Source organism: Hyperolius riggenbachi, chromosome 6 (assembly GCF_040937935.1).
Source record: "Hyperolius riggenbachi isolate aHypRig1 chromosome 6, aHypRig1.pri, whole genome shotgun sequence".
In the NCBI taxonomy this organism is placed as follows: Eukaryota; Metazoa; Chordata; class Amphibia; order Anura; family Hyperoliidae; genus Hyperolius; species Hyperolius riggenbachi.
The window spans coordinates 208,672,032-208,696,004 of NC_090651.1; the positions used below are offsets into that span (position 1 = coordinate 208,672,032).

The 23,973-nt window shown below is 43.2% G+C and overlaps 1 protein-coding gene across 5 annotated transcripts in view; it reads right to left on the reverse strand.

Moving 5' to 3' along the window:
- Positions 1–23,973, reverse strand: part of ETS1 (ETS proto-oncogene 1, transcription factor) — a 75,406-nt gene that overhangs the window by 20,590 nt on the left and 30,843 nt on the right. For 4 of the 5 annotated variants that reach the window (XM_068240342.1, XM_068240343.1, XM_068240341.1 and 1 more), the window contains exons 2-5: positions 23,808–23,927; positions 11,813–12,013; positions 8,927–9,001; positions 5,639–5,887 (exon numbers count right to left, since the gene is read on the reverse strand). In XM_068240342.1, coding sequence (XP_068096443.1) covers positions 5,639–5,887; positions 8,927–9,001; positions 11,813–12,013; positions 23,808–23,927 — 645 coding nt within the window. The remainder of the gene's footprint in view (positions 1–5,638; positions 5,888–8,926; positions 9,002–11,812; positions 12,014–23,807; positions 23,928–23,973) is intronic. The other variant, XM_068240344.1, reaches the window with a different exon arrangement.

The following is a 23,973-nucleotide window of genomic DNA, read 5'->3' on the forward strand; positions in this document are numbered from 1 at the left end:
CCAGCCAGCTGAGAGGCTGATTTCTTTGCGATCTGCTGCTATAGACGTGACTCAGCTGAAGAGCTGCTAAAGGAGCTAATTAGTTAATGGCAATAGTTTGCAGTTTCTGTGATTTTATCAGAGAAGCCACTGGAGGACAGAGTATGCAGGGACAGGGGGACAGAGGAGGACATGGGGGATACAGGAGGAAATAAGGACACAAGATGTACAAGGAAGGCACAAGGGGGACAATAATTGGGGCAGAACATATACAAGATGCTCCTGGACCATGGACGCACCAGGTTTAGTATAATTTTTTTTTCCATGATATTTATGCTCTAAACTTGGGTGCGTCTTATAGTCCGAAAAATACGGTACTTTTTCTTTTTTTGTAACTGAAAATGTATTTTATTGCCAGAAGGGTTGATTCACAACACTTATTTCATGAATTATCTCTCCTTAGCTGTCTCATATCATGCATTTTGTCTCTTTATCTGTTTCATCTTATTGATTAAACCTTTTAAGCACCCAACAAGCAACTGAGTATAAAAAAGGCAAAAAGAGTACAGAAGTATTGAAGTTAAGGAGAAATAATTAAATAGATAAGTTTGTGTGAATACATCTCTGGGAGAAACGTTAATTGAATCAAGGTCAATAAGTTTTCATTCATTGCCAGCTACAGTACTGTATATCCAAAGCTAACATTAGGCTTTCATTACTTTGATGGGCTTCCACAGATATGATTTCTAGGTGTAGGAAGGTGATACCCTGAGCCAGTCATTGAAATCAAGGGTTTGTGGCTTTTCTTTCTTCTGGATTAAGGTACAAGAGATTGAACTTGATGGGTACGTGTTGTTTTTTTCAACTCAGATAACTATTTAATTATAAAACAAAAATGGTATTGGGATTGTGTGTGTGTGTGTGTGTGTGTGTGTGTGTGTGTGTGTGTGTGTGTGTGTGTGTGTGTGTGTGTGTGTGGCAACTTTACGGGTTAAGGTGCCCATAGATTACTTAACTCGTCGGCCGATCGATTTCAAAATTATAATCAAATCAGATGAAAATTTGTGTCGCCAAGAGCATGCCCGATCGACAATGTGACCAATTTTGGGCCAATATGGGGGTGCAAATCTAGAAGTACAAGAATGGCAGCAGGTAAAGTAAAACTGCATGGGGGACATAAAACATTAGGAGTAGAGCGGGCAGGGGCAGTGAGACGGCATCACAAGGCAGATTCTCGCAAACATTCATGCTGAATTGATTGGGAAATTGCCCGAGGTTTATGGTGGCCATCAGATCTCTCTCCGATCAGATTCAATCAGAGAGAAATATGTCTCCTGGTCGATCAGTCATCAAAATAGTTAGATGTATGGGTACCTTAATTCTGATGTATTGCGTTTAAATTCTCCATAGAGACATTAGATGATATCATCTATGTTTAGACCAGGTTACAATCATATGTCTGTACAGGAATGTGAACCCTAATGTGAAGGATAGAGATCTAATAGTGATTAGTTCCAGTTGTATTCTCCTGCGACAGGAAACCTGCTGTTCCTCTCCTGCTGCCACTCTCCATAGGAAACACATGCATTTTCCAATCTCCACTGTGCCGAAGATCCGAAGATCGATCAGTGGGGAAACAGATGGCAGTCAAACTGTACTATGCATGTCCTTTTACCATCTGATTTCTGTGACAGTGGTAACTAGCACTATATGTGAATGGACAGGACAGTCAGTGTGGATAATCATGGACTACAAGAGACAGCTATCTTCTCAGCTGTCACCTAACTCTTATCTTAATTAAATTCTGTTTTTTGTCTAAGTCAGTAATCAGTAACACCTTATCTGATGGAAAAGAACAGTTTTCTTTGTTCTTTAATTAAAGCCCAAAAAGCCCCCTACCCCCCAACACAGGACTAGTGCTGACTAGTATTAAGTATGTGAATTTCCACTGACATGAATTTAGTCAAACTCAGTAGCTGCTGATTAATGAATTAATCAATATCTCTAGAGCATATGTGTCCAACTCAAGGCCCGCAGGCCAAATGTGGCCCTCCTTGCCATTTTATGCGGCCCTTAAGAGCTTCAAATGTGCATTATTGTAAGCAGTAAAAGAATGACAGCATTGTCTTATGCTAGGTACACACGATACATTTTTTCCGCTCGATTTTCCATCCGATCGTTTTTTTCCGGGCGATTTTCCGCTCGATTCTCTTATCTTCCGCCCATTGTTCTTATTGTTTTCCATTCACTTCTATGAGAAATCAACCAGAAAAACGATCGGAAGAAATATTGGACATGATGTAATTTATCGAACGCAAAAAATGTATGGTGTGTACCTAGCATTAAAGTGCATCACAAAGGCCATGAATCAATTAACATTTCTTCTGCATTTTCTCACAGGAGATATTGTCTCATCCTATCCCCAGAAAACATTTTAGCACCTTGCAAGTGAAAAAATATAAAGTAGTTAAGAAATGTAATATCAAACCAGAGACAACCATTATGGGTATTTATTCTTACCTGGGGCCTCCTCCAGCCCCATGAGGTGCGTGGGCTCCCTCACTATCCTCTCCGGCCTCTCCATTGTCTTGTAATCTTTCCGGTAATCTGGCTGGCCACGCATGCGCAGAAGCACACAACTGGCCGCGACTGGCCAGATTAACAGGAGAGATTACAAGTGAAAACAGCAGCCGGAGAGGACGGCGAGGGAGCCCACGCACCTTATGGGTCTGGAGGAAGCCCCAGGTAAGTATAAATACCCACATTATAGTCCTCTCTGGTACACTTTAAAGAGGAACTATAGTGAAAATTACATAATGAATACAATTGCTTATTTTCTACAACTTGCATTTATAGATTATTTAGTCAGAGTTTGCCCATTGTAAAATCTTTCCTCTCCCAGATTTACATTCTGGAATTTATCACTGGTGGTGACATCTTTAGTTCTGCCAGGTGATCTGTACAAATTCTTCATTTACAGAGAGTTCTATGCACAGAGGGAGATATTCAGGGGCGTAGCAATAGGGGTTGCAGAGGTTGCGACCGTATCGGGGCCCTTGGGCCAGAGGGGCCCTGAAGGGCCCTCCCTCAACTGCAGTATTAGATCTCTATTGGTCCTGTGCTCATAATAATCACTTCTATAGCTACTTTGAATAGTGGTAATCATTAACAAACTGCTCCCCATCCCCTTCTTGCACCTCAGACACTGTAGTTGCCATTGGCAGGTTTTGGTGCGCTGTATCAATTGTTATGTATAGAGTGCTTGCGAGGCCCCATTGTAAAACTTGCATCGGGGCCTACAGCTTCTTAGCTACGCCACTGGAGATATTGCTTGCTTGGCAGTTGGAAAAAGCCATACATTTCCACAATGCAACATGGTTCCCAGCAAACTGTCAGGACCATAGTCATGACATAACACTGAGGGAGGGGTTTCACTATAAAATCAGCCATAAAGGGGACCCCTGATGATCTATTTGAGAAAAAGTAAATATTTCCTATGGCAATGGGGTTATAAACTACTGATTGGGATGAACTTAAATCTTAGGTTAAAGTTCCTCTTTAAGTGAATTAGGTACAGCCTAGTTTAAGTATTCTTTTTTTCTTGTTGGTGACTGCTAGAGGATGAATTATTTCTCCTTATCTGTCTCATCTGATGCATTTTTTCTCTTATCTATCTGTTTCACCTTATTAAGGAAAACTTTTAAGCCCCCAACAAACAACAAAGTATGAAAAAGAGGCAAAAAGAGTACAGTAGTATTGAAGTTAAACAGAAATAATTCATTAGACAAGTTTGTGTGAACCAACCCACTGGTGTAAAAATGTCTTTAATTGAGTTAATTGAATCCGGGACAATAAGTTTTCATTACTTGTCAGTTACAGTATAACCAAGGCTGTTATTAGGCCTTTGTTACTGTAAAGGTAGCCATAAATCTAGCGATGTATGGGCAGATTCGACCAAGAGACAAATCTCTCTTAAAAGATTCAATAAGAGAGAGATCTGTCAGCTGTCCATACACTGCAGGCCGATTTCAGATCAATTTCATGCTGAAATGGATCCGGAATGGGCCTTGTGCGCTACATCTGCAGCTATGCCTCCGTAATGTGAAAGTCCCCCATGCCCCGTGTAAATATACATTACCTGTCCGCGGCCTCTGCTTGTCCCCCACTGCCTTCTGGGACACCTCCACTGCATACACGCGTGCCCCACGTGGTTTCCTAGTACCCCACGTGGTTTGACCTCACACGCGCCCTTACTAGGAAACCACGTTGGGCGTGCGTTTAAGGAGAGAATGCACCTGGAGCAGCTGAGGGACAATCAGGGTCCGTGGACAGGTAATGTATACTTTACACGGGGCACACTTACATTAGGATTCGTCAGAAAATTGCACGCCGTTCCTGCCGCGCACCCGATCAAGCAAGTCTGCCCAACAACTTGCAGCATGCGCGATCAAGAATGCAACCAATTTTTGTCCCGAAATTGGTCGCATTGTCGGTCAGGCATGCACTTGGTGGCACCGATTTTCATCCAATTCAGTTATAATAACCGAATCGGATGGTCAATCGATGTACTGTATGGCCACCTTAATAGGCTTCCACAGATATCATTTCTAGATGTAGGAAAGTGATAAACTGAGCCATTTATTGGTTATGGGCTAATTCTGAACTAGTTGGCGGTAGAACAGTTAAGGGTAGGGGGTTGGTTACTATAGCTTGTGGCTCGTACCAGCAATATAAAAAAAAATTGTACAAAACTAACGACGGTTGTTCAGATATCAGCAGGACAAAAAAATGAAGCAAACTACATGTTTCGCTGAATGTTCTACAGTGACCCTTGTACGTTTCGAATGACTGTCTTGACGGATCAAATCGGCAGTGTGTATAGAGCTATGAATTAAACAATGTGTCTGCAAAGTCTACCGTTCTTGTCCCACATCGTTTAACAATCAGATAATTTACCATATCGGACACATTCACATAAAGCCGCGTAGACATCATGAAAGATAGATTGTGAAATGATTGTTTCGTCGGGTGATTCACACAATCTTTCTTTCAGTGGGTACGTAGCTTTAGATTCAGATGCTAAATGAAGACACCTAAACAAAGATGTTTTCTCTCCCCACTGGCCATGAGCTCAAATGATTTGTGTAAAGTTTGATTTGTATCTATACTGTAGGTCTGCATTAAGACAACAGCATGGAAACGCTTTGGGCAACATATTAGATCCTTGCGCAAATTGAATGGCCGATTTCACCCATTTTAACATGGATGCCAAGTTACTGCAGCTCAGATGTCACAACTGAAGATACCAAATGAATGGAAGTGTCTTCTCTTACTATCCAAAGTTCAGCTGCTGCTCATATGACTGACCTGACCTAACACTGTCACAAATTGGAATTTTGCAGATTATGGTTAAAAAAAAATGAATGAAGTTTTGGTTATGAGCTCTGAAATAAAAGCTGTCTTTATTGTCTCATGGCAGCCAATCTAATTCTCCAGAGTGTATTCATATACTGTATATTTATTAACCTTTTTATCAGACTTTAGGCGTTTGATCTGAGTTGTATGAGTGGATGTCAAACTCAAACTTGCTAATATCAAAGGTGCGGCATGGTGGCAAAGTCATCACTATTGGACAGCGCAGTTAGAGATCACTACTTACCTCGGCTGATCCTCCCCACGCACATGTTGTCTTGTGAAACAATTTCATGTTTGATGGTGAAGTAATCTCCCTGAAGAGAGTCAGGCTGTAGAGGGTCTCTGAGAACTGGTGACGGGTATTCTGTTTCATATTTCAATGACAGGAGCTCCTCTGAGCTGATGGGGTGGAGAGTCTGGTAGGATTCTGTTATGAAGCTGGGTTCTGAGAATTCAGAAGGTGGGACACACTGTGCATGTTCTGTTCCATAACCTGCAATAGAAGAAAGGCTGAGGTCATGCACACACGTACAAAGTCTGCTGTGGCTGCTACCATAATAACTACCAGAAGTATCATTATTATTATTTTTGATTTATACAGTCTATCTGACCGTGATACAGAGTACAGAGCAGTACTTAGAGCTGGTTCCCACTAGGAGCCATGGCCATTTCCGATTCGGCTGCAGCTTCCATTCTGCTGCACAACCACAGCCCAAATCGCTAAGCTGTGACATGCATAGCTCTACTTATTCGGCTGTGTTCAGCAGAAATCTGCAGCATGCCATCTAAATTCACGCTGTGGTGCGATCTGGATGGCAAGCCCATAGTAACGATAGGCAGCGTTTCCCTGCCCCTCTCGCTTGCAGGGAAATTCTGCAGATTCAGCCCGGATTCAGGCTTAGATATAGGGCCTTACACAGACACTTGCATGGTCAAGTAGATGCAAATAACTTGGTATTGATGCAAATGTATATGCCAATTTATGCTGCTTGAAAATGAACCAATCAAATCCTGCTGAGGTAAATTTTGATTGGTTCATTTTCAAGCTGCATAAATTTGCATACATTTGTATCAACTCAAAGTTATTTGCATCTACTTGACCATCACTAATTATAACACAGTCTAGAGCTGACCATTGTAGCGCATAACTTTATCAACACAATGTCCATGGGAAGTAGTGAGGAGCAACAAAAAAAAAATTCCACTGACCCAGGTACCTATAGAAACTCAGCCAATAAAATTGTGTATTTGTTAATCAATTGTCTAGCAGCTGGTTAATTAACCAGCAACTTAAAGTACCCCTGAACTGAGATTTATATGGAGTACAGCCAGGCAATTTACATTGTTTCAAAGAAAATAAATATGACAGCTTACACATTCCTCTCACTTCAGTAGTGGTTTAAGGCAGGGAATTAGTTGGGAGATTTTGCTTGTTTTGTGCAAAATACGCAGATAATTTAGTAACACAAAGTCTACCGTAAAGAGTTGGACTAGTATGGCCTTTACAGTGGAGGGTGGATGAGAAACACTGATGTATTCTGCACACTCCACCAAGAAGGATTGTATAGGGACTATTCTTGCACAGTAAAGATGTCATAAACAAGACTGAATTGTTTTATGACTGGCAAAGGCCCACACAAAACAACTGTTTAGCTGATTACATTCAATGAGGTTGATAGCATAGCTGCACCAATTATTTGCCTGTTGATACGCATCTCACTACCTGTGCCCTGGACCCCATTCCCTCTCATCTAATCCCCCAGCTTTCCTCCTCCTTTAATCCCGCTCTAACAACTCTATTCAACCTTTCTATCTCCACTGGCACTTTTCCTTCCTTATTCAAACAAGCTATCATCACACCACTTATCAAAAAACCCTCTCTTGATCCAACTTCTCTATCCAACTACCGTCCTGTCTCGCTCCTCCCCTTTGCTTCTAAACTGCTGGAACGTCACATCCATTCAGAATTGTCTGCCTTTCTCTCTACCAACTCCTTACTTGACCCCTTTCAATCTGGATTCCGCACACACCATTCCACTGAAACTGCCCTCACGAAAGTTGCTAATGACCTACTGGTAGCTAAATCCAAAGGCCAGTTCTCCATTCTAATACTCCTTGACCTTTCCTCTGCCTTTGACACAGTTGATCATGCTCTGCTTCTGCACACACTGTCATCTTTAGGAATCAAGGGACAAGCACATTCCTGGATCTCCTCTTATCTCTCTGGACGCTCTTACACTGTCTCCTTCTCTAACACCAAGTCCTCTCCACACCCCCTGTCTGTTGGTGTACCTCAAGGCTCTGTTCTTGGGCCACTTCTTTTCTCAATCTACACCCGTGGCCTGGGACAACTAATTAACTCTTTTGGCTTCCAGTATCACCTCTATGCGGATGACACCCAAATCTATCTCTCAGCTCCTGACCTGTCCTCATTACTATCCAGAGTCCCCGACTGTCTACGTGCCATTTCTGCATTCATGTCCTCCCGCTTCCTCAAACTCAACATGACTAAAACGGAAATTGTGATTTTTCCACCATTGCTATCTACACCCCCACCAATTGCAACCATAACGGTAGACAACACCCCAATAACCTCAACCACTAAGGCCCGCTGCTTGGGGGTTATACTTGACTCAGAGCTCTCCTTTAAACCTCACATTGCCTCATTAACCACCACCTGCTATTTCCAGCTCAAAAATATATTCCGTATCCGTCCCTTCCTCACACAAGAGGCCACCAAAATGCTTGTTCATGCCTTAATCATCTCCCGCCTAGACTACTGCAACACCCTGCTCTGTGGCCTACCAAAAAACAGGCTAGCTCCTCTCCAATCCCTTCTAAATGCAGCGGCCCGCCTCATTCACCTTTCCACACGCTCTTCCGATGCAGCCCCACTGTGCCATTCTCTCCACTGGTTACCCATTACTCAGAGGATCCAGTTCAAACTCCTGACTCTAACATACAAAGCCCTCCATGAGTTGTCTCCTCCATACATCTCCTCACTAATCTCAAGATATTGTCCCTCCCGCAACCTTCGCTCCTCCCAAGAAATTCTCCTGGCCTCTAAGCTGATCACCTCCTCTCATGCTCGCATCCAGGACTTTACACGAGCATCAGCCCTTATCTGGAACTCTCTTCCACAGCCTATACGTCATGCTCCAAACCTGGACATCTTCAAATGCACTCTTAAAACACACCTTTTCAGACAAGCTTATAACATTCTATAGCCCTTTATTTACTTATTTGTCACAATGTAATCAGAGGCAAAGAATCACTGCCTCATCCATCCTCCACCCCCTTACCTAGTGTGTCCCCAACTACCCATTAGATTGTAAGCTCGCAAGGGCAGGGTCATCCTCCTAATGTTTACTGTTTTTGTAACAATATTTGTGCTGCTTGGAACTCTGCTGTATATTTGTTAGTTGTATCTATGTTCCCCTTGTCGTCTTATTGTGCTTTGTAAAGCGCTGCGGAATATGTTGGCGCTATATAAATAAAAAATAATAATAATAATAATAATAATAATACTCACTAATGAAGTAGTCAGAAGTGTATCTGGCCTCAGAATATCCTGGTGTGAGGTCACTTGTCTGATAGAGCTTTGAATCTGTGAACACAGACATGATAAAAGATTAGACACTGTCAGTTGTAGGATGAATGTTAACTTTATTAGGCTCTGTTCCCACTAGAGCGGAGAGTGGACATTTTTTGTCCGTTCTCCGCTCATCAAGTGAACACCTATTTTATAAATAGGAGACGTTCACACTTGTCAAGCTGCATCGGTTCCGTGGGATCCGATGCAGTAAGCGGGGCACACTACTGTGCAGTCTGTGATAAACCCGGGCAGCACATCCTCCCCGGTCTCCAGCCAGTCCACGGCGAAACATCAGAGTGGACACTACACTGTACTCCTGGTGAACCAGAACTCCTAGGAGTGTGTAAGGGACTAAAAAAGACCAACAAGCCATATTAATCCATTTCTTGCACTGAGAACCAATCTGTTTAAAACAGTCTATACTAACTGTACTGTACTAATTAACAAGCTGACACTTTTTTGCATTCCAGCGGTTATGGAGGTGTGCTTAGCTTTCAGTGACAATAAAGGGAATATTTGAAAATTCAGCAGTGATGCACTGTGGGACACCTTATATGCTTACTCCAACCAGGATATGCAGCTATTCCAGTTGCATTCCCACTGGAAAAGTCACTTGTGTGACCCAGAGATCTATGCACACACTATGGGGCTGTCAACAGAATGGGAGTTACTACCTCAGCACTCAGCAGAGCCATCTGCTGAACACATCCACATCCTCCCCCCCCCCCCTCCTGTTTAAAAAAAACTCTCTGTGGCCAGAATTGCAGCTACAGTTCTGAAGAATCTAGACTGCTACTTGTGTAATAAAGTTTGTGTTTATAAATGCTACATTTACCTGCCTGCAATACAAAAAAAAAAAACATTTCTTACTGCTCTTATTTTACATTTTCGTAAAGAAAATGGGGAGAGTGTGAAATTGGTAAATATTGTATTACACGCAGTAGGGAACAACAGGACAGTAAAAAGTAATTCTCTAAGCAGCAGCACAAAGGGAAAGACAGATTGCTGTCCCTCCCAACTCCTCCTTGTCTACATGATGTTCTTGTTGATTGGACAGAGGGAGGAGTTTGGACAGAACATAGACTGCTCTTCAGTCCAGCCAAGCAGTATCTGCCATTGACATAGGAAGTCAGCACTACAAACCCAACAAACCAGATAATAAAATAGTTAACAATAGTTAACAATGCAAAAAGGGTTTATTCACAGTGCAATGCTGATATAAACAATGATGATATAATCCACAAAATATACATTAAAAAGAAAAGAAATTTACAGAATCATGTACTTTTCTCTAATAATCCCAGCGGCATTATAGGACCTTCATAAATCAGGCCCTTTGTGTATAATTTTTCATTTTGTCAAGTTTTAAAAATGGAAAGGTTAATCTGAGCATTGATAATGTCTCGGTATCTGGCCATGCAACATATTCGATTGCTGGTTGAATGGACATGGAGAAGGAATAAAGTGTATCCATCTGTGGCATTTATTTTGTAATTCGGCCCCTTTTAAAGAGGCTGCATGTGAATACCGCCATTGTCACGAGGCATTTACTATACTGAAGTTCACTGAGAAACACAGACATATCATTGTCAGTTAACAAGCTGCTCTCATCCACAGATAACGGAATGTTTCCCTCCTAGCATGACTGTACTAGTGCCTGGCTATTCTATACACCAGTATTTTAATGAGGATTCTATGTGGGAGTTTGGTAAATACAAGTCAGCTGCCAAAAGCAAATCTGCTGCATTCCCCCCTTCAACACTGATTGGTTGTTGAAGTAAAAGCGAGCTTGGCTGTTTGACAATAGTTACCGTAGGTCGGGAAAATGTATATATATATCCAAATTTTCAACAACCACTCTACATGTACTTCCTTCCTCACTGGTAATAACTACGCTCTTAGAGACCACCTGAGTACGGGTGACCCTGTCCCCACTTGCATCCCCGGTTGTTTTATATATAATATAGCTATTTTAGTCTCTCAGTCCCGCATAGCACTGAGCTCCATTGACGCCCCCCATACCTACCTAAAAGACTCATCTATTTAGTATGAGCCTTGCTCGCAACTAACTTATATGCTTCAATATATGTATGCTTCACTGATTGAAATGTTTTTTTTTTAATTTTGTTTTATATTTTATTGCCATTGTCCTGCTTATTATATTTTAGTACTGATATGAAGTAGAGATCTTGTATTATCCTAAGTGCCCTGTGTGTGTTTTTTATGGCACAGCATTCGACCTGAGGAAGTGGTTGTTCCGCGAAACACGTTGTCTGTTAAAAAGTGACTAATAAAGTATTTTTTTCTTATATAACCTAGTGGATGGACTACTTTTTTAAGGTAGGACCATCTATTATTCTTCATGACTTTTTTATTTTATTTTTTATTTGTTTTGCCTTATCGTACTCCATAATATAACACATATATACTATGGGCGCCTCCTCCCCCATCCTGCAATCAGATGCCTTGATTCACAGAACAGTTAAAACTAATGCACTTTTATTGACTTTTTCTGTGCACATCTTGATATAATAATCACACAATGTCTGTACTGATATTACGGTAACATCTTCCAGGATGAAGCTACATGATCTAGTTCAGACAACTTATAGTGTAGATCGCCTTTAGCATACTGTGGCTCTTCATGTGTTGTGTGAACCTGCATCTATAGGGTCTACTGGAATTTCATGCTATGTAAAAGTAGAAGAGCCACAGGAAACACATATTTACAGATCATCTAAATGTTTGCAAGAGGCAATCCTGCATGGGAGTTAGATCACAAAGCAAGCTGTATAATCAGATATTAATGACCTTCTGCCTTACCTTTCTGTAAAATATCCAGGTGTTCCCATAAGATATCTCCAACAAAGTCCGGTGCCAGTTCCAGGAAGCACTCCTTCCCCAGAGCACAGAGTGCCGCACCACTCATGCAGAACTTCGGTAGTTCTACACCCTTTAGGGAGAACTCATTCACCGCCCATGACACCCAGTCCCTGACATGAGAGTCCGTCCATTCCCGTGGGTCTGTGAAAGAGAAGCATGGCAACTGTTCAGGATGCTAAATATACTGTAGAGTAAGAACATGGTATTGCTACATACAGATCTAGTGGGAAAAAAGTCTTTGTTGGTAATATAATGTCCCACCAGGTCACCATCATACCAGAATCCTTTATCTCTGAGAGTTGCTGGTATCTTTGTGAAGGAAGAAATCAAAGTCAGAGGGTCTGAAAGTGAACTAGACAACTCTTAAGGTTTTCGTTTATGCAGAGTTTTATATCTAGTAGAAAGACATCAAGTCCTTTTCTGTAAGTAGGAAGAACAATACCCTTTATTGGCCAACCAGCTAATAAGCATTCTTCAGACGCTATTCACGTAGACTCTACAGGAATAAAGTCTGACTAATGCTGGGAATACACATTACGTTTTTCGCGTTCAATTTTCCACGCGATCTATTAGCCATTTGATTCTCTGCTCAATTCTCTTATCTTGGCTTCATTTTTCTTATCTTTTTTCCATTCACTTCTATGAGAAATCGAGCGGAACAGAATCTAGCGGAGAATCGGACATGTCGAACTTTTATCATCAAAGGCACCTATCGGAACGATTCTTCGCGATATTCCCAGCATAAGGCTTATAGCCAAAAGCTTAATCTTTTTCTTTTAAGTTGGCCAATAAATGGTATCATTCTGATTCAAAACTTCCTGCTTTTACTGATGGCTAACACGATACAATACTCTACTGCTAGGTTTTCTAGAAGACATTTCACCCCTAATCCACTTAGCTTCTTAAGCTGAAATGTCACCAATGTTTATGTTTTTTCTAAGGTAAAATTGCTAACTTTTCTCTAGGCACCATTAGTTTTAAGCCTGGTACACACCATGCAATTTCCTGTCAGATAGACGGGTCGAATAGATAATTTCCGACATGTCCGATCTGATTTCCGATAATTTTTCTGTTCGATTTGCATAAAAGTGATCAGAAAATCAATCAGAAACACGATCGGAAATCCGATTGGATCTGTCGGGAATGATTTATCGACCCATCTATCTGATAGATCTAATAAGAAATTGCATCATGTGTAGACGTCAAATTGTTTCAGATACATTTTGCAATAGATTTTGCTTTGATGAGTACCTAAAATCTTTTGCAAAATCTAAAGCAATCCAATTGGACATTATCTATTAGATGGGAATACACTATGAGATTGCAGATTTACTGTCAGATCGATTTTCCAATTGTTTTTCTGATCAAATTTCCGATTGTTTTTCTGATCGATTTTCCGATCATTTTTCAAATCGATTTGCATTCACTTCTATGAGTAATCGATCGAAAATCAGATCGGACATGTCAGAAATTATCTATCAAACCATCTATCTGCCAAAAAATCTCATGGTGTATTCCCAGCATAAGGTCTAAACCATTGCATATTGCATGACAAGTACACGGAATGTGAGAAAAATAGTCTTTATGTTCAGTTATTGTAATCAACAGAACCTTGAAACTCATAAATGCAAGTGCTATTTGACATACATAGATGAAGGTGTGAACTTGTGTAAAGCCCCCTCTACACCATGCAATTTCACGTGCAATTGATCTAATTCAATGGGATCGAATTAGATTAGCTTGATTAAATCCGACATGTCCGTTCGGGATTCGATCGATTGTGTGATCAACTTTGGTTAGTTTTCAATGCAAAATCGATCACATGATCGATCGAATCCCGATCAGACATGTCGGATTTAATGGATCTAATCGAATTTGATCCAATCGAATATGATTGATCGCACGTGACATTGCATGGTGTAGAGAGGGCTTTAAATCGCGAAGGAAAATATAAAAAAATGGCAATGCAGATAAGTGGTATCAAAGGTTCTTTCTCCCACTGTGCTTATTCCTAGTAACAATCTCCCATTGAGCTCTAGCAAGTCTCTAATTTCCAAGGTAGATAAGGATTTAGGAGATTATAGATCTGTCTCCTCCCCACATGACCTGATCCTATCATCTGCATTGTCTATTGGAGGAAAAAATAGGTGCTTGAAAGTGGTAAGGCTGGAAGGAATATGTGATGCTGGGAATACATGGTTCCTTTCTGGCTCTCGATTCTCCTCTCAAATCGGTTTTGCTGCTCGATTCTGCAGTCAATTCTCTTATCTTTCGCTCGTTTTTATTATCTTTTTCCATTCATTTCTATCAGAAATTGAGCGGCGAAAGAATCGAAAGGGAGATCGGACATGTCGGAAATTATCAAACCATTTAATCACCTCAAAAACGAACCGTGTATTCCCAGCTATAAGTATGTATTTAAGGGGCTCATACACTGTTCGATTTCAACCAACGATCAATGGCCGATTCGACCACTATGATCGAATTGGTTAGAAATCGATGCAGCAGGAAGCATGATCGATAGCTCAAGCGATTGATTTCCGGCCGATTTTGATCGATTTGCTTGATCGGTCCGGATGTAAAGTCTAGGCCGATCGGCTGCTGGCAGCAGATCGATGGCTCGTAAATTGCATTGGACTAAATAATGCAATAATGCATTTCCATCTATTTTCAATGAAATCTTTTGGAATTCTGTTCCTAGTGTGGGGCAAATATCAGATAGATTTCTGTAAGATTCGATCTGACAGGCTTCTGACAGAAATCTGATAGCTGTGGCTGCAGGGCAACAGAATTTGACAGGACGCAGCCACGATCTACTCAGCAGGCGGTCGCGATCAACTGGTAGATCACGATCCACCTATTGGACAGCCCTGTCATAAACGATGGATGGCTGCCGGATATGAACCATCTTCCACCTTGCTATCTTGTCCCACTCTTTATTAGATCAGATCTTAGGAGAGACCTATATATATATATATATATATATATATATATATATATATATATATATATGTATGTATATGTATATATATATATATATATATATATATATATATATATATATATATTATCTGATCTAATATTCCTCCTTGGATGGCTGCAGCAACTAGCCCTGTAGTGCTTGATGCAGTGAAAAGCTAATGCAGCTTTGTTCTCATACCACTCTAAACCCCCTCCTGCCGATTCCCAGCCAACCATCAATGGTCAAGCATCAACACTATTCCACGTTGGCCAAGGGGCTTATTATCACTACATTCAATTTTTTTATTGATTTAAATATCTACTAATGCATTCCAACCTTTAGGTATGATTAATATTTAACTAACAGAAATTCAACCAAAAAATATTGATCATATCCTTACATCACTCAGGATTAGATTTTACCAGAAATATTGATCATGCCACTGGTGCAACCAGTTTATTACTATTCAGCGGTGCAGTACAACAACAGTATTGGAACCTCGATTGTACCACTCAAGTGCCCCCTTCCCCCCCTCTGTACTCTAAACGGAAACAAAGGAACATTTGAATCAATTAACCACTCTGCGACCGCCTAATGCAGGCAGGATGGCGGCTGCAGAGTGGCTCTCTTGTTCCTCCAGGACGCATATGTGCCTCTTCTCGCAATGCACGAGATTTGCAGGGAGCTTGCGCCCACTCTAGCACGAGCTCCCGTAAACAAATATTGTGGGGATCCGTGATGAGCCTGCCAGCCCGCAATCGATTTGGACCACAGCGCTGTATTGGGGAATGCTCTGTCACTTGGCTGTCTCCTGGAGTGGCTCAGAATCAGAGCCCTCTCATAGGCTGATGGCTATGAGAGGTGATCCTTAAAGGGAACCTACACTGAGAGGGATATGGATGTTTCCTGTTAAACAATACCAGTTGCCTGGCAGTCCTGCTGAACTCTTTGGTTGCAGTGGTGGCTGATTCACACACCTGAAACAAGCATGCAGCGAATCCAGTCTGACTTCAGTCAAAGCACCTGATCCCCATGCTTGTTGAGGGGTTGTTGCTAAAAGTATTAGAGACACAGCATCAGCAGGCGAGTCAGGCAACTGGTATTATTTAAAAAGGACAAATCCATATCCTTTTCAGTTTAGGTTCCCTTTAAGCTGGATCTCCAACGGAGGGAGGGAAATGAAAAAAAAAAAACATTTAATTAATTCATTTAAAAAAATGTACTCGCAGCAGGAATCAGATGCCACCAACAGAAATCTCTGTTGGTGGGAACAAAAGGAGGAAAAATGAATGTGTGTGCTAAGTTGTATGTCTCTGCAACGAGCTGTTAAAGCTGCATAGCACTGAATTCTAAGTGTAAGCCTGTGGTCCTCAAGAGGTTAAACAGCCAACATTGATTAACATATTCTTATTTTTAAATAGATTTTGTGCTGCATTAGCTTTTTGGGCAAGCCATAACACCCCATAAACATCAATGAGGCACATATAATGCATATAACCCTGTTGCTGGTTCACTGGTTGTTCTTCCTTGAACTAGTTTTGGTGGTTGCATTCTAGGAACACCCCACAAGACTTGCAATAACCCAGACTAGCTATTCCAGTTTGGCGCTTGTCAAAGTCACCAATAACCTTATGCTTGTCCAGTTTTCCTGCTTCTAACTTATCACCATCAATAACCAGTGTACTGGTTAAGGGCTCTGTCTTTGACATGGGAGAACAGGCTTTGAATCCTGGCTAGGGTCAGTACCTGAAAATTGCGCAAAAGGTGGATCAGCGCAACACAGGGTCAGTACCTATTCAGCAAAAAGTCCTTAGGTACGACTTCTTGAGCGCTTTGAGTCAGACAAGAGAAAAGCGCTATACAAATGTTAGGATTATTAGGATTAAAAAATACCAGTTGTCGAAAAACCTAATATGCAGTGCATAGGGGAGTAAGAGCTAATACTTACCGCTCCTTCCGTTCAGTCAGTCGCCGTTCTCCTGTAATCCTTCCCGGTCTTCTCCGCAAGTCAGACGACTCTACTGACTTTAATTCCGGACAAACTGCGCAAACACATGCGCAGTATGTCCTCTCTGCTTCCCCGTGGCTGGTAAGGATTACAGGATCACAGCAGCTGACTCAGTGGAACGGAAGGAGCGGTAAGTATTAAGGTGCGTACACACGCACTACCACCGGCAACGACGGGTCCGGCCCGCTGAGCGGATCGTTCAGAAACAGCCTTATCAGTCCGCCAACAGTGCGTACACACGCACTACTGTCGGCTAAAGACCGCCCAGCGGGAGGGTCCGGCAGACCCGTCATTGCATTTAGTAGTGCGTGTGTACGCACCTTTAGATCTTACTCCCCTACCCACTGCATATTCTGTTTTTTTGTTTTTTCTTTTTATATCTGGTATCCTTTAGTAACTGAATGTTCCATTCCTAATACATCCAGTCCAATAATACTGTATGTGCCATTCTAATGATAAAAACAATGTTATTTATTTTAACTGTGTTCAATTGTCAGTGGTTTAAGGCTGCTTCCACACAGGGACGTTACAGGCGCACGTTAGTGCAGCCTGTAACGCTCCCCAACTCACAGCAATACAAAGTCAATGGGGCTGTTCACACTGCCCACGTTGCGTTACATGTAATGCTGCACGTTCTTCAGAACGTGCAGCATACTATGGAGTTCCAGCAGCTTAAGCCGCGTTAGACTGTTTGCGCATGCTCAGTGTTGGGGCGGAGAGGAGGCGGGGAGAGGCCGCTACGTAGCCGCGCACATGGCTACTCAATATGCACTGCACTTCACTCCGCATCACGTGGTCCCGCCGGCCAATCAGCGCCACTCTCACTGCCCTAATGCGGATAGAGCTGCTTAACGCGGCTCACTCAACGTCCTCTACCAACAGCGGCAGGCGTTGCGTTAGGGGACGTTATGCGACCATAACGTCCACTATAACGCAACGTCCCGGTGTGTAACTAGCCTAAATGTAGCTGATTAGTGTTCATATAACCAGCAAAGGAATTGAGGCACCTCAATTGCACAACCCCCATTTTCAAAACAGCTAGGATGCTATGTAAAAAAAAACAAAAAAAAACAAAACAGAAATGATCTTAAAACCAATTAAATACTGTATTCAACTGACAATGATACAATATTGTACTTAGAACTTTGCTTTGTGTTGTTTTATTTAAAAAAATGCTCATTTTGGATTCGATACCAGCAACACATTTAGGAAAATTGGGATGGGTCAACAAAAGACTGGAAAAGTTGTGAGAAAAAAAACTCAAAAGAGTATCTTAAAGCGGATCCGAGATGAAAAACTAACTATAACAAGTAACTTGTGTATATATCTTATCTAAAGTTTACATAGTTTACACAGCATATCTAGCTGCAAACAGCTTCAAAAGTTTATGATGTATTATTCCTGTGATACAATGAGGGCAGGTAATAAGTAGTTGGGAAAACCCTTTTTACAATCAAAAGAGCAAAAAAGAATGTCCTCTTATGTGTGATCCACCACACCCGCTATACAAGCAAATACAATAAGGGCAGCCTTGTTCTGTTTGTCACATTGTCACAGGCTGAGTGCTGGAGATGCTATCAGCTTGCCTGTGTGTAAATTCAGTCCCCTCTCCTCCTCCCCTCTGCCTCTGAAATCAATGGCTAGTAACCTCTTCTTCCTCCTGCCCAGACTGAGCTCCCATAATCCCTTGCTACAGTGCCAAGGCTCTGTGAAAAGCTGTGGGCGAGGCTTGTTTAGTTTATAGAGAATTAGAGTATTAAAACAAAACAAAGTATTTGGCTTGAGGAATGCCCTATAAACTATATGAAAGGAACACAATTCTGCAATGAGTAAAAGTTTATCTCGGATCCACTTTAACTAATTAGGGCCCGTTTCCACTACAAAATGATGCGAATGCGGCTACTTAGCCGCATCGCTTCCGCCGCCGGCCGTATCACTGCCGCATCTCCCGATGCGGAAGTCAATGGAGGAGATGGGAAGCGGCTGCGGGCGAATCGCTCCGCCCAACATGCACGCAGTGGAAACTCTTCCATTGCTGTGCATGTGTTTCAGGACACCTGCGGTGTGATGCGGCTATGTAGCCGCATTGCACCGCTCCTAGTGGAAACGGGCCCTTAGGTGAAATGGAATCAGCTCAGTAACATGATTGGTTAGAAAGGAAGAGCTGATTACTCCAGAATTAAGGATAGAGTACTGTAAACAAAACGTTCCTCAACCTAAAACTGCAAAGAATTTGGGGATTTTATCATGCACAGTATGGTATCAAGGGACAAGGCTGAAAGACAGTATTGGATGGCCATAATCTTCAGCCCCTCTTGGGACGCTATATTGAAAATAGATAAGATTGTGTAGTGGAAATCACTGCACAGGCTGAGAAACACTTTTAAGGCGCGTACACACGGCATACTTTCGCCAACGAGCGGATCGTTCGGAACCAGCCTTATCAGTCTGCCGATAATGCGTACACACGTGCTACTGTCGGCTGAAAGTCCGCCCAGCGGGAGGGTCTTGCGGACGCGACGTTGGCGAAAGTATTGCGTGTGTACGCTCCTTTAAAAACCACTGTCTGTGAACAGTTTTTTACTACATTCACAAATGCAAGTTAAAACCGTTTACAGAAAAAAAAAATGTATAAACAGGATTTAGAAAGATTGCTTCTCTAAACCTGAGGTAATTTATTGATGGGTTGAGTTGTAATGGAAAAACTGTCAAGTGGTCTGGCAAATCAAAATATAAAATTTGATTTGGAAATCATGAATGCTGCATACTCTGGGTTTAAGAGGAGAAGAAACATCTGTCTTTTAATCAACACACAGTTCAAAAGCTAGTGCTGTACTCACTAATATGATAAAGGAGAAGCCACAATAATGTAAACACCTGAAATCCTACATCAGGCAGGAATAGGATAGGACAACGTTTCACTTACAAAACACACATGCACCTTGCTCAACTATTTTGAATCGAGTTGCTGATATCAAATAAAAAATGAGCATATATTTTCATAAAATTATAAAATTTTTTAGTTTTAACATTTAAAATTTTGTCTTTGTCTGGGCCATTACTACAAAAAAAAAAAACTAGGGGAACACTTAACCTCCTTGCCGGTTATCCCGAGCTCAGCTCGGGGTAACCTGCGCAGGAGGATTTCTCCGGCCCCGCTGGGCCAATTTGCATAATTTTTTTTTTGTTACAAGCAGCTAGCACTTTGCTAGCTGCTTGTAACTTCCGATCGCCGCCGCCGATCCACCGCAATCTGCCGCGCCGAGCCGCCTCCCCCACCCCCCTGCGCAGCCTGGCCAATCAGGGCCAGGCAGCGCTAAGGGGTGAATCGGGATTCCCTATGACGTCCCGACGTCTGAACGGGATTTCCTGCTTACTCCGATCGCCGGAAGCGAGGCCTGGGCTCGCTACATGATTTAAAAAAATAAAAATAAAAAAAAGTGCGGTGCTGCCTCCTTGCCGGGGGAATTAGACCGGCAAGGAGGTTAAACTAACACAATGTAACTCCAAGTCAATCAAACTTCTGTGAAATCAAACTGTTCACTGATTGACAATCAATTTCACATGCTGTTGTGCAAATGGAATAGACAACAAGTGGAAATTATAGGCAATTAGCAAGACATCCCCAATAAAGGAGTGGTTCTGGCTGATGTTTTGGTTACTTTTGAATGCTGGGAGTGCTTTCACTCTAGTGGTAGCATGAGATGGAGTCTACAACCCACAGAAGTGGCTCAGGTAGTGCAGCTCATCCAGGATAGCACATCATTGCGAGCTGTGGCAAGAAGTTTTGCTGTGTCTGTCAGCGTAGTGTCCAGAGCATGGAGGCACTGCCAGAAGACAGGCCAGTATATCAGGAGACTTGGAGAAGGCAGTAGGAGGGCAACAACCCAGCAGCAGGACCGCTACCTCTGCCTTTGTGCAAGGAGGAACAGGAGGAGCACTGCCAGAGCCCTGCAAAATGACCGGCGGGCCACAAATGTGCAGGTGTCTGCTCAAACGGTTAGAAACAGACTCCATGAGGGTGGTATAAGGGCCCGTCCACAGGTGGTAGTTGTGCTTACAGCCCAACACTGTGCAGGACGTTTGGCATTTGCCATAGAACACCAAGATTGGCAAATTCGCCACTGGCACAATATGCTCTTCACGGATAAAAACAGGTTCACACTGAGCACATGTGACATGCTCCCTGCTACATCCTCCAGCATGATCGGTTTGGCAGTGGATCAGTAATGGTGTGGGGTGGCATTTCTTTGGGGGCCGCAAAGCCCTCCATGTGCTCACCAGAGGTAGCCTGCCATTAGGTACCGAGATGAGATCCTCAGACCCCTTGTGACACCATATGCTGGTGCGGTTGGCCCTGGGTTCCTCCTAATGTAAGACAATGCTAGTCCTCATGTGGCTGGAGTGTGTCAGCCCTTCCTGCACGACAGAGGCATTAATGCTATGGACTGACCCGCAAGTTCCCCAGACCTGAATCCAACTGAGCACATCTGGGACATCATGTCTCGCTACATTCACCAACGCCACATTGCACCACAAACTGTCCAGGAGTTGGTGAATGCTTTAGTCCAGGTCTGGGAGGAGATCCCTCAGGAGACCATCTGCAACCTCATCAGTACCATGCCCAGGCATTGTAGGGAGTCATACAGGCACTATGAGGCCACACACACTACTTAGCCTCATTTTGTCCTGTTTTAAGGATATTAAAGGACAACTGAAGAGAGAGGTATATGGAGGCTGCCATGTTTATTTCCTTTTAAGCAATACCAGTTGCCTGGCAGCCCTGCTGACCCTCTGCCTCTAATACTTTCAGCCATAGACCCTGAACAAGCATGCAGCAGATCAGGTGTTTCTGACATTATTGTCAGATATGATAGATTAGCTGCATGCTTGTTTCTGGTGTTATTCAGACACTCCTGTAGCCAAACAGACCAGCAGGGCTGCCAGGCAACTGGTATTATTTAAAAGGAAATAAAAATGGCAGCCTCCATAGTCTTCTCACTGCAGTTGCCCTTTAAATCAAAGTTGGATCAGCCTGTGTTTTTTTTTCAACTGTAATTTTGAGTTTGACTCCAAATCCAGACCTCCATGGGTTGATAAATTTGATTTCCATTGATAATTTTTGTGTGAGTTTGTTGTTAGCACATTCAACTATGTAAAGAACAAAGTATTTAATAAGAATATTTCATTCATGCAGATCTAGGATGTTTTATTTTTTGTGTTCCCTTTATTTTTTGAGCAGTGCATATCTCAAGGGACCCCCTTCCTACATTCAGACCCCCCCCCCCCCAACCTCGTGCCCCAGCGAACTTCTCCCGCTTTCACTATGAACCCCTCCCATGCTTCCCTGGCTGTGTTGGTCAGACTCACAGATCAATGCAGCAGAAGTGAAAGTCAGGGCTTACCCCTTCCACCATCTCTCTAGCACTCCCTCTACATCCACTAGTTGTCCTCTGCCTTCTTCCGTCTCAGTTTCTCTGCACATGCTGAAGACGGCCAGAGGACACCTAGTGGCTGCAGCAGAAGCGCCGGAGAGACAATGGAAGAGTTAAAGGGGAACTGAAGATAAAGGTATATGGAGGCTGTCATGTTTATTTCCTTTTAAGGAATACCAGTTGCCTGGCTGCCCTGCTGATCCTCTGCCTCTAATACTATTAACCATAGCCCCTGAACAAGCATTCAGCAGATCAGGTGTTTCAGTTGTTCAGACTTTAAAGTCAGATCTGACAAGACTAGCTGCATGCTTGTTTCTGGTTTTATTCAGATACTACTGCAGAGAAATAGACCAGCAGGGCTGACAGGCAACTGGTATTGATTAAAAGGAAATAAACATGACAGCCTCCATATAGCTCTCTCTTCAGTTCCCCTTTAAGCCCCGACACTGCTGCCACGCTGATCTGTGGGTCTTACAAGAAACAGCCTGGCAGGCACAGGAGGGGGGCCCTGGCGGAGGAGATAAAAAGCCCCGACCCCTCCTTTGTGGGAATTGTTAACTCATAGTTACCACTGGTCTTTGTATTATCTGGAATCAACAAGCTCTTGTCGGATATGTTTCCGGGGTCTGTGCTCAGCAACAGTGGGGGCCAGAAAAACTTGAGAAGCCTCTTCATAGGTAAGTATTTTTTATTTTTATTCGCCTTCACTTGACACACAGTTTGGTCTCCAACCTGCCGCCCACCAAAAATTTTCTTTAAAGGGAAGGTTCAGGGACTAGCTAAAAAAAATAAAAATCCATTTCCACTTACCTGGGGCTTCCTCCAGCCCGTGGCAGGCAGGAGGTGCCCTCGGCGCCGCTCCGCAGGCTCCCGGCGGTCTCCGGTGGCCGACCCGACCTGGCCAGGCCGGCGGCCAGGTCGGGCCTCTTCTGCGCTCCATGGTGCGTTCCACGCCGGCGCGCTGACGTCATCGGACGTCCTCCGGGTTGTACTGCGCAGGCTCAGAACTACTGAGCCTGCGCAGTACAGCCCGGAGGACGTCCGATGACGTCAGCGCGCCGGTGTGGAACGCACCATGGAGCGCAGAAGAGGCCCGACCTGGCCGCCGGCCTGGTCGGGTCGGCCACCGGAGACCACCGGGAGCCTGCGGAGCGGCGCTGAGGGCACCTCCGGCCTGCCACGGGCTGGAGGAAGCCCCAGGTAAGTGGAAATGGATTTTTATTTTTTTTAGCTAGTCCCTGAACCTTCCCTTTAATGCAGCTGCATAGAAGACTTTGTAACCACATGTGGGGTTTCACAGCAGCAGAGAATTGCCTTGTATCGGGTCTGAAAGGAAATGCCACCATGCTCAGGTGTGCATCCATGGGAAGGACGCCTGCATAGGAGTAGCTGTCATGCAGTAGATGCACCACCTGTAGCTACCCGGGTTATGGAGGCCTAAGTCTTCTGATGCTGGCATACCACTTCTTGACAGGTGTCCTCTGAAACAATTAGCAAATGTATAGCAAATATCTGTTTCTGTCAACTCACCGATTGGAATTCCCAGTCGTTGTTGCTCCTTGGTGAAGCCGCTGAAGGTGGCACGGAGAGCCTGCGACACCATCTCCTTACTGCTGGGTGTCAGTAGTGGCACATCGGCACACTCCATATCTGTGGAAAATAAAAGAATGATTATAAAGCCTAGGTGCTTTCATTT